The 16,385-nt window shown below is 45.5% G+C and overlaps 1 protein-coding gene across 1 annotated transcript in view; it reads right to left on the reverse strand.

The window, feature by feature from the left end:
- Nucleotides 1-3,380, reverse strand: part of PRRX2 (paired related homeobox 2) — a 58,601-nt gene extending 55,221 nt beyond the window's left edge. The window contains exon 1 of the mRNA XM_088146746.1: nt 3,015-3,380. Coding sequence (XP_088002872.1) covers nt 3,015-3,264 — 250 coding nt within the window. The 5' untranslated portion in view covers nt 3,265-3,380. The remainder of the gene's footprint in view (nt 1-3,014) is intronic.
- Between the last annotated feature and the right edge of the window lie 13,005 nt (nt 3,381-16,385).

Consider the following 16,385-nt stretch of genomic DNA (forward strand, 5'->3'; position numbering starts at 1 on the left):
TTTGTTTTTGCTTTTCAGACTCCAACCCTTTTGTTAACTTGTACAGAATCTTAGCTAAGGTGGCCTTCTGTACTTTTAAGATTAAATACGATCCTCCTCTTGTGCACGCTTATATGGAAAAGCGTATCTGGCTACAGCAGGATTACGGTTTGTGTTACATTATTATTATGTATTGATTGATTGATTTAATTTCGATAGCCGCCCACGTCAACCAAGTGACTCTGGGCGGCGAACAATCCTAAAGCCATTAAAAGCCATTAAAAACAATACAAAAATAAATATATACAGCGGCCGAGAAAATTATCATAAGAATTATCAACAGCGCCAAGAGACAGGGCCCTTGACATACTTGGGGCCCCAGGCCCGAGCACATCGCCAGGTCCTTAAAGCCTCATGATTGAATGAATTATTATTTGATGTGTTATAGCCACAGGACTTTATAACAGCAAAGCTACTGCTTCTCTTCCCAACATATCAAAGACCTGCTTAAATGTAGACTTGCCAATGCCTTCTACACTCAGAGAAAGGAATCCAGAAGGAAAAGAGAAGAAAAGGTGTTGAGCTGATCTGTAATCTTTTAAGCAAAACCAGACTTGGTTGAAATGCAGACAGGGGTACATGTAATGTAAGCGTTGTGAGAACACTGCCTTTCTTCTCCAGAAGGAACACCACCGAGAGAAGTCTCCATATCCATGGGGGGAATATTAAAGTTGCTGTTCCTGAGTCATCCTTTTTACAACCTCACTTGGCAGGCAGAAAATTCAACCCAAATCAAGGGAAGAAAAATAAATAGGTTTTGGATGTGGTGTGTTTTCACATATGCACATTTATAGCCTGATTTGGCAGCCAAACGGAGGGGGGAGGAGGAGGAGGAGAGGAAAAAGGGAAGGGAAGGGAAGGGGAAAGGAAAGAGGAAAGGAAAGAAAGGAAAGAGGAAAGGAAAGAGGGAAGGGAAGGGAAGGGAAGGGAAGGGAAGGGAAGGGAAGGGAAGGGAAGGGAAAGAGGAAAGGAAAGAGGAAAGGGAAAAGGGAAAAGGGAAAAGGGAAAGAAAGGGAAGAGGGAAGAGGGAAGGGAAGGGAAGGGAAGGGAAGGGAAGGGAAGGGAAGGGAAGGGAAGGGAAGAATGGTTTATTGCATCTCCATTGGACCATCTCTGTGCAGAAGCCACCATGAAATCAAAATTGCATTTACAAATCCAACTTTATCCTGCTCTGCATGCACCCAACACTGAAGTTGCTTCCATTTCCACGAAAACAATGCATTGGCTCCCTAACTGGGTGCTCTATTGACATCTATATACATTGCATTTTCCACCAAGTGGAATATTGCTCCTATTTTTTTCCCCCTTCCTTATAATGGCACTGCAGAAGAAATCAATATTATTAAGCTTGCTTTACCGATGGGGAAACCAAGGCTCGGTTGTCCGAGATCTGAATCGGGTAGTGCAAGTCAGAATCAAATCAATAAAACCCAACAATATTTGGAAGCTAGGCTGCTTTGGGGAGGGCAAATTATTATTATTATTTTGGGGGGGGTGGACGAAAAGATGCAGGCCCTTGGCAAGGGCTGCTGGGTCCGTAAAAATCAATGCAAGAACTCTGTAATGAATCTTAAATCAAGAAATAGAAACGTGGATTCTGAGTAAGAGGGCAGAAATATGGTTTTGCTAATGGTGCCAGTGAGCAATTTTTCTACCCCAAGTGTCCTTTCTGTAAAATAGCCGGAATTCTAATGTATTTGCAAGGCAGAAACTTGCCGCTTTTTATTCTATTCTATTCTATTTATTTTTATTTTATTTATTCATTTACATGCCACCTTTATCTGCTGCTGGCACCATATGCAGGCCATCGGTGGCCTAATCTTTTTTTTTTTCTTTCGAAATACATAGCCTATACAGAAATGTCAATGCGATTGGGATTGTGTATCGCCCATCTTTCAACCCCTCTGTTGATGTCAAAAAGAGAACCAGGGTTAGTTTTCTGCAAGAGATTTTCTGCTTGGCTTCTTCAGGTGCACCAGAAGCTACGCTGGTCAATTATGCACCAACGTTCAAAGGGAGGTTTATAGCATGTAGTAAAGATGCTGTGTGAGTGTTAATATGTCATGCACAAAACCAGCTCCTGGATTTCTGTCCTGCACCCAAAATTATAAAAGACGGAATAAGTGACTTGCTGCTTTAAGAGTCTTTAAAGGCCTTTGCCTTGATATAAAGTAGAATCCTCCTCCTCTTCTTCCTCATCTTCCTCCTCACCATCAGCTAACAGAATTCCTCTGGCTGATCCCACACCTGTCTTTTTTGCAATGCGTTTCATTGACTTATGCAGGGTTTAGCTTCCAAAGGGTGCACTCAAGATCTCAGCCCACCACAGCTCCTTGAATTCCCCCTGATTTTATTCCAGGAAAATAGGTATTACTGGATTAACCTGCAAAGGCCTGTTTCTGTTCCAATGCCCTTGTTGGACACGCAGGTCCACGGAGAGAGGGCTTTGTGAAATCAGGCGGAAGCAAGGGAATTAGTGGCGGGCCAACCGTCCACCCACCCATCCATCCGTCCGTCCGTCCACAATGCACATTCCTGATATCTGACAGATTCTTCCCAAAGGCCAGCTCTCTCTGCGGGGCACTTTCTCACCATCTGAATCACGCTAGACCCCCAAACGTACTTCCTCAAACAGATTTCCCTTCCTTCCACGCTTTGGGCTCCGAAATCCGCGATGGCCAGATCAGAGAGGGCGCGACGGGCTCTCCTGCATGTGCTCGGCGCTGCACAGCAGAGGAAGCCGGGCTCAGCAGCCCCCAGGGAGGGGGTCGGGCGCGGTTCCCAGGCGCAACCGGTTCCCAGGCGCACGCTAAGGCGAGGCTCGGAGCCGCGGGCCCCTTGCGCAAGGGCCCTTCCCTCCCGGAGGCGACATCTTCGCGTCGCCAGAAGTCGCTTGTCCCCCTTCCCCGGGACGCGCGAAGCGGCTGCGGCGAGCTCCCCAGGTGCCCTCCGGCCGCGCGTTCCGACGTGCTCACCTTCCCGCAGCGCGCCTCCTCCTTCGCTGCCGCTGCTCCCCCCGGAGGGGTCCAGCGCCCCCTTGCCGCCTTCCCGGGCCTCCGAGCCGGGTTCCTGGGCTCCGTTCATGCCGACAGCCGCCTCCTCCAGATCCAAGAGGTGACTGACGCTGAAGTTCTTCCGCGCCTGGGGGTTGTCTGCAGGCTCCAAGATCCGAACCGGGTTGGGGGCGAATTGCTTGTCCATGCCGTAGGCGGCCACCGCTTCCATCGCGCCCGGATCCAGGGTGTGCGGCAGCCCCCGCCCGGCCAGGAGCGGCGATCTGGCGAAACCTTGGCTTTCCCCAAACCCACTCCCCCCAAAAACTTTTGCTCTGCTCGGATTCCCCCCCCCCTTCTTCCTCCTCCTACGTTTTCCCGGTGGGGTGTGCGCGCGTGTGTGGGTGTGTGGGTGTGTGCAAGCTTACGGGCGGGTGTGAGTCGTCCTTATTATATTCTCCGTCTCTACGGGTCCGTCTCTTGTAGTCTGGGGGAGAACGAGAGAAAGAAATTCTCCGAAGTCTTTGCTCCGGGTCTATCCGCCCACCCCCCCACCCCCTCTGCCGCTCCCGAAAACTTTCCTTCCGTCAGAAGTCGGGAAAGAACTTTTTTTCCCCTGCCCGAATTGAAATTGACCCGGCTCAGAGCGCAGTTTTCGCCCCTTCGCTCCTGAAACTGACAGCGCCTTCTTGAAATCCATCAACGGAACAACTTGGGGGGCTGAAGAGGAGAGGAGGGGAGGCTGAGGAAAAGCAAGGGGGGGCTTTTGCTCTTCCTCAATCTCCCCTCTTCTCCTTTTCAACCCCCCCCCCCAAGTTTGGAAAGAGGAAGGGTTAACTCAGAGGGAAGCCAACCCAGTTCACTGAGTTTAAAACATGGGTTTTTTAGGGAGGGGGGGAGAAATTCCTTCTTGGCATCCTTTCCTTTGACACCCCTTGGCCTTCCCCCTCCTCAGAAAATGGGGCTCTCTCGCGCAGAATTGTGAAAGAAAAGGTGACTGGCATTTGAAACCTGCCAATTTCCCAGAAGGAAACGGAAAGGAGACTAAAAAAAAATAACCCCCAAAAATGGACTTGTGGGGTTACAGCCGATTGTCCCCACGCAGGGGTGTTAACAGGGCAGGGTTAGTTCCCCCAAATGTGTCACCTTACAAGGGCGGAGCTATGCAGATGAAGGGGGCAGGTTTATCCTATTAGAACAGCCGTCTTTCAAGACAACTTTTAAAATTGTCCTGATATGTATAGAGTCCCCTTTGACTCTTTAAAAAAGAAAAGAAAGTCCCTTTCATGCTGTTTTCATGACAACAGTGTGGCAGTGTTTTGCTGAATTCCTTCTGGATTGATTTTTTTTAACTTCCCAGTCAACCCTACAGCTCTGGGATCACCTGGTGGTTTCCCATCCAAAAAGGAGAAAAGCAAATTGTTGAATCCAAAGAACCGTTGATGAGATATTTCTCCATCTGGTCCTCAAAATGTCCATGAAATATCAGCTACCTGTAAGAACAATAGCATTCCTCTTTTTCCCATTTTCTTCCCCTTTCTGACAGATAAATAAACAGAAATCAAAACCACTGGGAGACCTTATTTTATTTCTATTTTAGGGCAAAGGGAGAAGAGGATGAAAACTTTACAAACGATGTTCATACGAGTCCTCTTGGACACAATTTATAAATAAATTGTAAAGAGAAAAAAAATAACCCCGTGTGTGTTCAAAATCGTACCTAGATGATAGCTTGAATTGGGACCATCCCCAAAGGCAGACAGATGTGTGCAGAGTTTCTTGTCCCCTGGAATTTTACATCTGGCAGAAGTTTACCCAAACAGGTGAGAGAAGAAGAAGAAAAGAACTCCTTGAATTAAATTGTGGTACTTCAGCCATTACGCCTGCAAGTATCACTGTCAGATTTTAATCTTTCCTAACGGCACAGCACGGAGGGTGCTCTTCAAGAAAACAACGCATGGTCTGAAAATCGAGAAAATTATACTGAAATTCTGGGACATTTGGGGGTTTGGAGAGCACACTGAACCACAAACCAAGGTTAACACTATCCAAAATGTGGGAATGCAGCTGAATTCAGAGCTGGGGGAATTCCAGAAGTGGTGGGTTCACATCTGGGGCAAACACATTGGCTTAAAGCGCAGCTCGCAGTGGACTTCGAGATTGGCGTGTTGTGGGAAAGCACGTTGACTGAAAGCAGAGTTTGCCGAGTTGCGCGTTGCTTGTTATACAACACTGCTGTTACATTTCGTCAGCTTGCCTTTGGAGTGGATCCCACCACATACCCGTCGTGCAGTAGAAGATGCTTCTGCTTTGAGTTATGGTCTGGGGTGGTGGAAAACCACGGGACATCTCCCTACTTAGAGGTCACCACATTGGAAGAGGTCTCAAAGGTCATCTAATCCAACCACTCGCTTGGTTAGATTTAGATTGGCTCTGCTAAAACACTTGGGGAGGTGTCTATCCAGCCTGGGTTTGAAGACCTCTGGTGAAGAAGAGGACTCTTCTTCATGAGACAGCCTGTTCCACTGGCTGACAGGTCATGCAGTTGAGAAGTTCCTTGTGATGTCTAGCCTGAATCTTCTTCCTAGCAGGTTTAACCCACTGGTTCTGATCCTGATCTTCAGGGGAACAGAGAACAACTCCACCCCCTTCTCCAGAGGACTATCCTTTAGATATCTGAAGACTCTTATCCTATCTGCCCTCTCTCTTCTGTTCTGCAGGCTGAATATATCCAGATCTTCATAGAACTTGGTTTCCAGACCCTTCACCTTCTTGGAAGACCTCTGAATTCACTCCAGCTGGTTAACGTCCTTTTTAGAGGCCGGTGCTCAGAAATTCAATCACACCGCTGAACCGGTTGGCTGTTTCCAGGTGCCCCTCCCCACATTTGGGGTGATTCATAATTCTGTTAGCTCAAGTCCCAAATGATTGGGTGTTGACTATCTGCCATTCCCTCCTAAAACATCCATATCCTCCTCCTTCTAAACATTTCCTTCCTCTCTTCTCTTGATTGGGCAAAGCAATTTACAAACATTCTAAAATGAATGTTAGAAAACTGGGCAGCAAAGCCCGTCATCCAGCTGTTAAAAAACCAAGCAGAAGGAAAGAAAAGAAAAGAAAATTGACCATTTTTTTCTGGGTCGTACTAAAATGAAAGCCACAGACGTGTAATTCATATCACTCTGTAGTTTCTCCAGTGAGAAAGTAAGAAATTATTAGGGTCTGAATTATGGGGTCCTTGGTGCTCTCTGAGCTTGGTCGTTTGCTTGCAGACGTTTCATTACCCAACTAGGTAACATCATCAGTGTGAAGGAGGGTGGGGTCTGCTCCCTGTTTATATACAATAGCTTGCCCTGCCGGTGTGGGTGGGGGAGTTTTTTTTCTTGGGAATTCCTAGATTAGGCTGTTGTTTACTGCTTGATTGTTTGTCCAGTGTTAATCCCTGCTTATCTGGGTGTAGGCTGCTGGAGAGGACATGTTCTGGTCTTTTTGTTTCCTTCTTAGCCTTTTCATCATCTCTTTTGAATGAGACCACATGGGGTTGTCTTGACTAGATGTCCAAAAGGACAAACGTGAGGAAGGGTGGAAGTTCTGCAGAACTGTGTTCCAAGAGGTCAGGGGCCATGCAGAAATATAACATCCAGCCACAGGTCTTTTCCCTGAGGGGTTGCTCAGGACCTTCCCATACGTGACCCCTGACATCAGAGTCGAAAATCAATGGTGTAGGGTAGACCAGCCAGTAGCATTAGGATGTTCAGGTTTGGGGGGCTGTAGCTGAGAAGTCCTCTTTGCGAGCAGATCCCAAATCAGAATCTGTTGATAGGACTGAGAAAGATGGTGGATCTAAAATTTATCCCAGAAGATGACAATCGCAATCCACAAACTTGGGTCCTGATGTCAAAAGTAGAAGAGTCAAGCTCAACTTTATTATATAATGGGTTGAAGATCTCTTCTCTCCCTCCCCTCCCTCCCCTCTCCTCCTCTCCTCTTCTCTTTTCTTCTCCTAAGGAGCAATCAATTTATTTCCCCTTCTCTTAGGCAACATTAATGGTGGAAGAATAGATTTGGGAATATTGATAGACTTCTAAGATTTAATTTTTCTATATATTTGTTGTGGTCCATCAGATGAGAACAGGTGGAGAAAGGTCTGGGTGAGGAAGGTGTTGAGGCCACTGCTTGTTAACGTTGAGGCATCTCATACAAGCCAAGTGACATCATAGCACCGTGATGTCATCCACAAGGAAGGCAGGTTATGACCTATAAGATGTCACGTTTCCCCATTCCTCCACTGTTGACCCCTATGTAAGCAAAGATGGTTCTATCCTGCTTTGGAACCCGTAATTTATCTTTTGAGTCCTCCAGCTGGGATACCACCCACACGTCCTCAAGAACATGGTCAAACTATGTTGAGGTTTCCCTCATTTGCAAAGATCATTGTGGCATAAATCCTGGTTTCTAAGTCCAAGCAACCCAACCCTAAACAAGCCACATGATAGGGTAGCATGGTTCCTGAACCAGATTTTAGAGCAATCTAGCATTACTCATGTTTCACTGTCCAGCTTCAGCTCTATGGTTTGTGTGTCCTGTGAATGTGGTTCCTGTGGTTTATAGACCACGGTTTGTGTCCTAGCACAGCATGTAAACCCAGGCAACTATGCTTTCTTCAACAAGCCATGGATTAAACCAGGAACACTCACTGGCTGCACCGGTGGAGAGTTATGGAAGTTGCAGTCCATGTTGCCCCACTGTGGAAAGCCTTCATAGATGTTGGGTAAAGAGATTTCTTCCCTTCCAGATTTCTGGTTAAGATTCTTTCAAACTGCTGACAGTAAATTTACTGGCACAGACATATTTTTATTGGCAGATTTGAAAACACATGACTCTATTAAAAAAAATTTTTTAAGTTTCTCCTTAGAGGAGAAGACGCCCAACTTGGCTGGTAATAACACCAATGTCCAATTTGTTATAGTCCTATATTTTAAAAACTTAACACATTTGTGGCTTTGATACTTATCTCCTCCTCCTTCTCCTTCTCCTCCATCATCATCTCTTCTCCTTCTCCTTCTCCACCTTCATCATCTCTCCTTCTCCTCCTCCTCCTCCTCTATCATCTCTCCTTCTCCTTCTCCTTCTCCTCCTCCATCATCATCATCATCATCATCCTCATCCTCATTATCATCATCCCTTCCTCCTCCTCCTCATTTCCTCACAAAAGACTGGCAGATTCTACCAATATATGTTTGCAGATGTCAACATGACCAGAACCATGAGGACTGGAGCCTTACTTTAAAGATAGTATAACTTTAAATAGAGAAGAAATGCAGAATGAAAGAATTAGAAGTAAAGATGATGAGGAGGAGGAGGAGGAGGAGGAGGAGGAGGAGGAGGAGGTGGAGGAGGAGGAGGATGGCATGACTGGTCTTCTGACTTCAGCTAAAGTTTTTGGCAGATGGGCAGACAGAAAATCCTTAAAAAGCCCAGAGTCACTTGTTGAGATGGGTGGCTATAGAAAAATAAATAAATAAATAAATAAATAAATAATGAAAGAAAAAAGAAAGAAAGAAAGAAAGAAAGAAAGAAAGAAAGAAAGAAAGAAAGAAAGAATTTTTTTTTAAAAAAACCCCAGCCTGCCCTTTTTCCATGCTGCGGACGAAAGGCCCAAGACAGAAGTCTGGGGGGGGGGGGGGTTCGAAGCCTACGGTGGGGGTATGTGTGACCTCTGACCTCCCCACAAACTTTTCCATGGTCGGAGGCTTCCCCTTCTCCGAGAGATGCGTCTTGCTGTGATTACAGCCTTGAAAAGCCCTGGGCCAGATTCAGATGATATCGAGGGTGGTGGGGAAGGAGCCGGGGGGGGCATTAAAATCAGGGTTGCCTTCAGAAGCCGTGGTTGCGAGGATCCACCCTTACGATTCCTCCTAATCTGTACTTCAACTCCCATCTCTCTGTTTCTCTGCCAGGTCTGGGATGGGAGGCTGGCCGGGGTGGGGTGGGGCTGGGTGGGGAGCGTCCCCCCTTCATGCATTTCGGTAGCTGCTTAGGGCGTTAAAGGAGGATGGGGTAGAATAATCAAGGCTCAACCTCCCTGCGGATCTTCCTGGAGTCTGGTGATTGCTGGTATTTGGAAGGTGAAATATGACCGTTTTTTCCCCCTACTTTTTAATGATCAAAGGAGAACCGAGTTCCAAAGGAAACGGGAGGGTGGCGGGGGCGGGGGGGGGGGCAAGAATTAAAGGTTGCCGATTTGGGAGGGGGAAGCAAAAGGTTTTTTTGGCAGGCTGCTAAAGTTTCTTTAGACACGCCAAGACTTCTGCGCCGTTCAGCAGGGGACCCTGGAATTACCCCTGGACCTTTTGCACAGCAAGTCATGGAGAAATTAGCAGGGTTTTTGCACCACGGTCCTCACCGGCCCTTTTGCAGTGGGGGGGGGGATTGGAACTCTCAAGACGCCCTCTCCCCCCCCCATCTGCCCTGGTGGTGATTTTCAAAGGAAAATAAATAAATTAAACAAGCCACATTGATGCCATTTCCTCCAACGTTCAGGTACTTAAAGGCATTGTATAGGACTGTAAGGGAGGAGGTGTCTGTTTCTACTCCCCCCCCCGCATCTGCCCAATTTTCCCCTCCAGTTCCACAATTTATATTGGATTAAATGCATTTAGTGCCCATCTGGTTATTTTTAATAGGTCCCAGTTGCATGAATGGCTGTTTGGACAGCCATGTGTTTTCAATTAAAGATGATCAGGTGCTTTTATCTTTATTCGTAGTTTCATTCGACGGTCGCCGGGATGAATGATCAATTTTCCATCAATAAATTTGCAGATCAGGAAAAGGAGCTGCTCACTAGTTTATCAGCCTTACTCTGAAACGTACTGATTGATAGTATGCCTCGGGTCAAGGAGACTCAGGGTGACATCTCAGATTCCTCCCCACACACACGTATGCAATTTCCTTCACAACAGTCCTGCAAGGGAGGTTTGGCAAATCCAATCAGCCAATCAGCTCCCTGGTGAAATGGCGATGAGGATGTGGATCTCTGACCTTGGCTGGCCTCAAAAGCTAAGCATGACTTGATCTGGTTCGTACTTGGATGGGAGACAAGTAGAAGACCCCAAGGCTGTAGGCTATTTTGGAAAATTAAAAAACAGTCCTGGGAAAAAAATTAGGGACAAACCCACTGTAATGGTATGTGGGAATGTACTTGGGAGACAGGAGGAAGAGTCACAGACTAGGCAGATAAGAGGCAGCTTACCCCACAGAAGAAAAAGGGACATGGGAAGCATCTCAGAAGGGACCCTCCCTAGTTTCTGGGACTGTAAAGGCGAGGGGGGAAGAGAGGTACTTTCAGACTTGCAATATTCTATTAATGTCACCTTACAATAAAGTTAGAGCTAGTAATTATGGGTGTGCTTCTTTCTGGACTACCTTGCAAGGCTGACATGTGTAAACCTAGTCATTAAGTTTAGCTTTAGGAAGAGAAGGCCCAGAGGAGATATTACAACACTCCTCCAGTGCTAGCAGGGGTATCATGCAGAGGAAGGGCTGGGATTAATCTTGAAAGCTTTTTCAAGTTTCTCTCTGTCCCATCGTATACTAAACCAAATCAAGGTAAGGCTATTTTTACACTTTTTTCTTTTTCAAGGCTGTGTGATCTTTTCTCCATTTCCCCCCTTCATGGCTTGCTTGTTCCTTCTGTGTCCCCAAGATTTACTCCAGTCCTTTCCAGCTTTCACACTGTAATGGTCTGTGGGAATGACCTGGGGAGACAGGAGGAAGAGGAGCAGACTAGACAATAGTCAGATAAGAGGCAACTTACCCCACAGAAGAAAAAGGGGCCTGGCAAACATCTCAGAAGGGACCCTCCCTAATTTCTTGGGTTGTAAAGGCGAGAGGGGAGAGAGGTACTTTCTGACTTGCAAAGTTCTGCTAATAAACTTAGAACTAGAGACTTTACATTTTCCTCCCCAGATTCTGCCAAGAAAAAGAAAAGCTTTTCAGTCTTTTTTCAGCCGCATAAGTGGGGTGGAATCTGCAGAGATTCAGAAACAGCATTTGAAGAGCAAAGTATGAAACTCTATCTGGACAGACAAAACCAGCTTATCTCTCTTGCTCCCAAATTCCGTTTTTCCCTTTGCAAGTTCTTTCTAGCCTGTTGATGAAAACTGGACGTTTTGATAAATTCGTATGAAAATATGCACTGAATACAATTCTGTTCATGCTAGAGATAACACACGGTTTCCATGTGAGATAGTCCTCAGTACCTTCAAGCAAGAAACTGAATTGCAGCTGCCAAAACCTAGTTTCTTTCCAAAAACCACAACTTAAGCTGTGCAGAAAAATTTGAAATCAGTAAAACAATAAGAAAACTGGCATTTATTGAAAACAACATTGAATATCATTACAACAATTTGAAAAGCGAAGTTAGGAAGAGGATCTCAATTAGAGATGTAAAAGAAAACTGATTAATTGCAGGGGAAGCAACGCATGGTCTACTATTCCTTCCAGATTTGAGAGCAGGACCAGAATTGGCCTTAGATGTTATCTGTTGGAGTTCAACCTTTCTTTGATTGAAAATTCACCAGAATGGAAAAAAAAAGGTACACTCTAAAAGTTCTATTCACACAGTGGCTGCATTAAAACAAAGAGCTTACATCTAAGAAGTTGGCATTTAAACACATTTTCATCAGGAAAATAGAAAAACCAAAAGTATGGTGATTTGGAAAGATAAGATGTGGAAATAATTTTTGGGCGAAGTTATACAATGTAGGGAAGAAACGTAGAATGCTACCAAGATGATGAAAAACATATCTTGTCCTTAAAAGGCCTTTCCTGCAGAGCTGAAGAAATAAGATTGGGACCCTTCACATAGCTTCATGCTGATGTCTTGAGAATTTTAACGATTAAAACCAAGGCAACTTGGAATAGCAAATGAGGGAGGTTCTTCCAGATTGGCATGACCCAGTCACAAAGCTCAAGATTGGGCTGAGAAATACAGACCGTTTTCAAGGGCAGCCCCTATATGAAATGCTCTGCAGCAGTCTAATCATGATGGAACCCACATTTGGAGAACTGTTGCCAAGTCAGAGTGTCTAGAAGAATCCATCAGTTGCATCTTACCATCCATGGTCAGTCTGGCTCAAGAGTCCAAATTAACAAGGGATTATAATAGACAAAAGGAATAACCTTGAGGGACAGGAGGAAGAGCTGCAACCAGGACAACAGTCAGATAAAGGAAACCTGAGTCCAGGGCGGAACTGTAATCTGAAGAAGCATCTCAGAAAAGACCCTCCCTAGTTCTCACAAAGATAAAGGGAGGGAGGGAGAAGCACATTTAGACTTGCAAGATTCTGTTACCATAACCTTATAATAAAAGTAGCTTGCATGTCTTTGGTGTCCATGTTTGCTCTACCTTGAAGGGCTGACACTATATCTATCTATCTATCTATCTATCTATCTATCTATCTATCTATCTATCTATCTATCTATCTATCTATCATGGGAAGAAGAAATAACCTTGAGGAACAGAAGGAAGAGCTGCAACCGAGACAACAGTCAGATAAAAGAAATCTGAGTCTGGACCAGAATGGTAATCCGAGGAAGCATTTCAAACAAGACCCTCCCTAGTTCCCTAGAGCGAGGGAGGGGAGAAGCACATAAATATAGCATTAGTTTGCTTGATTTTGGTTTCCTAGTCTGGTCTTGTCAGCCTTGCGAGGTAGATCAGACAGGAAGCATGGCCAGATGAGCTAAGTCTACTTTTATCTGACTGTTCCCTTGGCTGGGTCTCTCCTCCCTTTCTCCCAAGGTCATCCCCACATACCATTACAGGTGTACTTCGAAGGACTGATATGGGCCTTCCAAATGATCATTTTTGAACATGCTGTATTATGTCCTCCACATCAGGGCTACCTGTTAGCCAGCATTGATCTGTCTTCTTTATCTCAGTGCCCCCCTTCATATTTCCAAGGAATAGAACAATAGAGTGGGATGGCTCTAAGTGTGGAAAAATGTCTTCCACCTCTGAGCGTTCCAGCATGGTGGCCTTCCGCTGGACCTCCATGCAAACAAGGCTAGAAAACACGGTTTCCCTGGACATCAACAAGTTCATGGACCTCTTGTTTCTTCCACACTCTTGACATACGTAAGAGTCTGTGAGAAAGGCCCCTCATCCACTCTCTGGCTCTCAAGTTCTTAAGTGGCCCAACCTGGTTTTTCTCTCTTTTGGTTTCTTGAGTCCCCACCACCACCACCACTACCCTCCAGCCGGTTACACTTTTGACCTCTTGTGTTTCATTTGCTGGAAGCACGTAGCCCAGATGATCTGGAAGGTCAAAGCAATAAATTTGCTTTATTTACACTAGAGGTTAAAGGAAGGTGCTTGCAGGACATGTGTCTCTCCCCCCCTTGGCCAACTGTTTTCAGAACAAGGAGAATATGTGGTGGCTCGGTCTTCCATAAAAACCATACTCTGTTGGAGTGGAGGGACAGGAAGGAGGAGAAAAGATCTTTCATACACCATGCATGAAATAATTCTGAAACATTTAGCATGAAGTATCTTAGAAAGAGCATATTTATTCCATGCCAACCTCCCCCCCCCAAGAAAATAGATGATTTTCAACCAAACAAACTCTATACTGAGAAACTTTAAACTCTGCTGCTTAGAAAAGAGAGAACCAAAGGAGACTGAAGCCTTCAAATTGTGGATTTAGAGATGATTATGAAAAGTTTCCTGGACTTCAAGAAGAACCAGTTCACCAGTCTTGGACAAGTAAAGGTTGACTCTTCCCATAAGGATCAGCAAGAAGAAACTCACATAATTTGGTCATGGGATACAAGGAGACACTGGACTGGGGAAAAATGATTATTCTTGGCAAAGCTGAGAGGAGTGGAAGAAGAGGGCGAGAACAGGTAAGGCAGATGGACATTATTGAAGAAGTGACTAGTTGAGTATTTTTCAAACATGGCAACTTTAAGATGTGTGGATTTCAACTCCCAGAATTCCTCAGCCACCATGTGTGGACTTCAACTCCCAGAACTCCTCACCACCATGTGTGGGCTTCAACTCCCAGAACTCCTTGGCCACCACATGTGGGCTTCAACTCCCAGAGCTCCTCGGCTGCCATGTGTGGGCTTCAACTCCCAGAATTCCCCAGCCAGCATGCTGGCTGGGGAATTCTGGGAGTTGAAGTCCACATATCTTAAAGTTGCCAAAATCAGACTAGGACATAGTAGGACAAGTTAGATGGGCCTAACTTGACTCTCAGAATGAGTGAGATGACCAGTGGTCTGAGACAATATAAGCCAGTTTCCTGTGATTTGGGCCAAACTTCCCATTTACACTTTTGTGAGATTTCTCAAACCCCCCCATTAGCTTTCCTACTCCTGCTACTCCAGCTTCTGCCGGCTACTTCATGGGAAAATCCGTTTGCTCGTCTCTCGGGAGCGCTAGTTGGCTACTCAGACGGTCATTCTGTACAGTGAGCCGGTGTGACGGACATAAATCAAGCACCAAATCCTTATAAGTCACTGCGTGACGAGCGCGAAGGATTCCCTCTGGAGCCCTTCCCAAGCCCGCTGGAATATTTTGGGAGCCCGAAGGTGGAAAAGTTGCAATCCGAAGATGCAAGACTGGTTGAATTTTGGGGAGGGGGGGGGGGCTGAATTGTCCTGTGAAGGAAGCGGCAAAGTGAGAGAGAAGTTGCGGTTAGTTGGAGTTTACTGGGAACAGCCCACCTTCTGCAGAATCCCTAGGGGATATGTAGCTTGAAAGTCATTGCAAAAAAGGGAAAAATAGTCTTTACAATGCCAGAAAGTCTCCTTATTTCCTGTATACCCCCACCCCATCCCCCTGTGCTAGGGGCTTCTGTTTTTCTTCCTCACCTGCAAGTTCTTTTTAAGCAAAATTTCTCCGGATGCTTGAAAAAAGAAAAGCATCGTCCGTTGAGTTTTTGGGTTCTTTAATTCCAGTCGACTGCATTTTAAAACCTGCTTTGGGCGGCTCCTTCAGATTGCACCTGCAAGAGCAGAAGATCCCAGTGAACGCCAAAACATGCCTGTGAATGCTTTTTGCACGATTCATCTGAACCGGAGCCATGAAGTGTAAACTCCATGTCAACAGTGGGGGCTGAAGGTAATGTTTGGGGAAATGTGGGGTGAGAGAGAAGGTTTGCCGTTCTTCCTGGGTGCTAGAAAAATCTAAATCAACGTTTATCCATCCCAAGGGCTCGCGTGGATTCACCCCGATCCTGAAACTCAGATTAAACAAGTATGTGGGGTGTGAGAGGATTTGCATCTTCCCAACTATTGTGTAGCTAATTGTAGTTTGCTGAATAAACCACACTGGCCAATCTAAAATCCAGCCAAACATATAATGCAATACAAACCTGACTCACTTGCAGCATAGAGGAACAGTCTAAGAAGAGAGTGCCCGCTGCACCTCTGAATGATCTTCCATATTTCCAATCTCTCTTTCTTGGGGGTAGCCTCTCCTGCTTAGTTTTCTGAACCGCACCGAGTTCGACTCAGTCCAGTATCCTCTCTCTTTGCCATGGCCAGAAACATCTACAGGAACCCCCGAAACAGACTCACATACAATATTTCCTGGAGTAATCGGTATTGTTATCCATATTCAGCACAAAATGAGATTTCCCAGAGCAACTTACTTATAATCAGTAACCTTTCTGGACTCTGTGGTCCAGCACCTAAAAATGTCAGATACACTGCCTCCGAACTGGAGGTTCTGAACAGCTGTTAATATAAGCTAGCTTTTCCTTAATAACTTGGGGCTTTTCAGAGACGCTGAACTTCAGTATCCATCTGTTGGCTAGAAGTACAAAACTGGAGCAGACGGAGATTGATTTCTCTTTGTTTAATCCCCTTTTAAAGCTGGTGACCAGGAGTAGATTTTTTTCATATCTTAAAAAGCTGCTTTCATCGGCCACCAAAGTCACCTGCCAAGAACTGTGTTCATGGGACGGGGGGGTCCTATATTTTGGGAAGGGAAGTATGTATTTTCTTTCCATTTTCCTCTGCATCTTGGCATAAAATTATAAATCTGAATCTTAGCTCCCCTCCCTTTTTATTGCACTCCTCTGTCCCCGAACTAAAAAAAAAATCCCCAATTTCTTTGCATGTTTTCTTGCAGAATCATTTTAGTGGGTTTTTCTACGCATTTTTTTTCCCTTCCATGTTGGGAAGAGACCTAGATTTCTATTTCTGGAAGAGGGACACTTTTGGGCTGGAGTTGCTGAAAATTCAGATACTAGCAGGGTGTTTCGCAGCGATGGGAGGGTGCCAGGGAAGGGTGCTGAAGTATTCTTTCATTCTTGATTTATTTTTAAAGCCAATTTTGGC

Source organism: Python bivittatus, unplaced genomic scaffold (genome assembly GCF_059951505.1).
Source record: "Python bivittatus isolate LINGU-HERP-01145 unplaced genomic scaffold, Pbiv_v1 ctg000160_np1212, whole genome shotgun sequence".
Classification (NCBI taxonomy): domain Eukaryota; kingdom Metazoa; phylum Chordata; class Lepidosauria; order Squamata; family Pythonidae; genus Python; species Python bivittatus.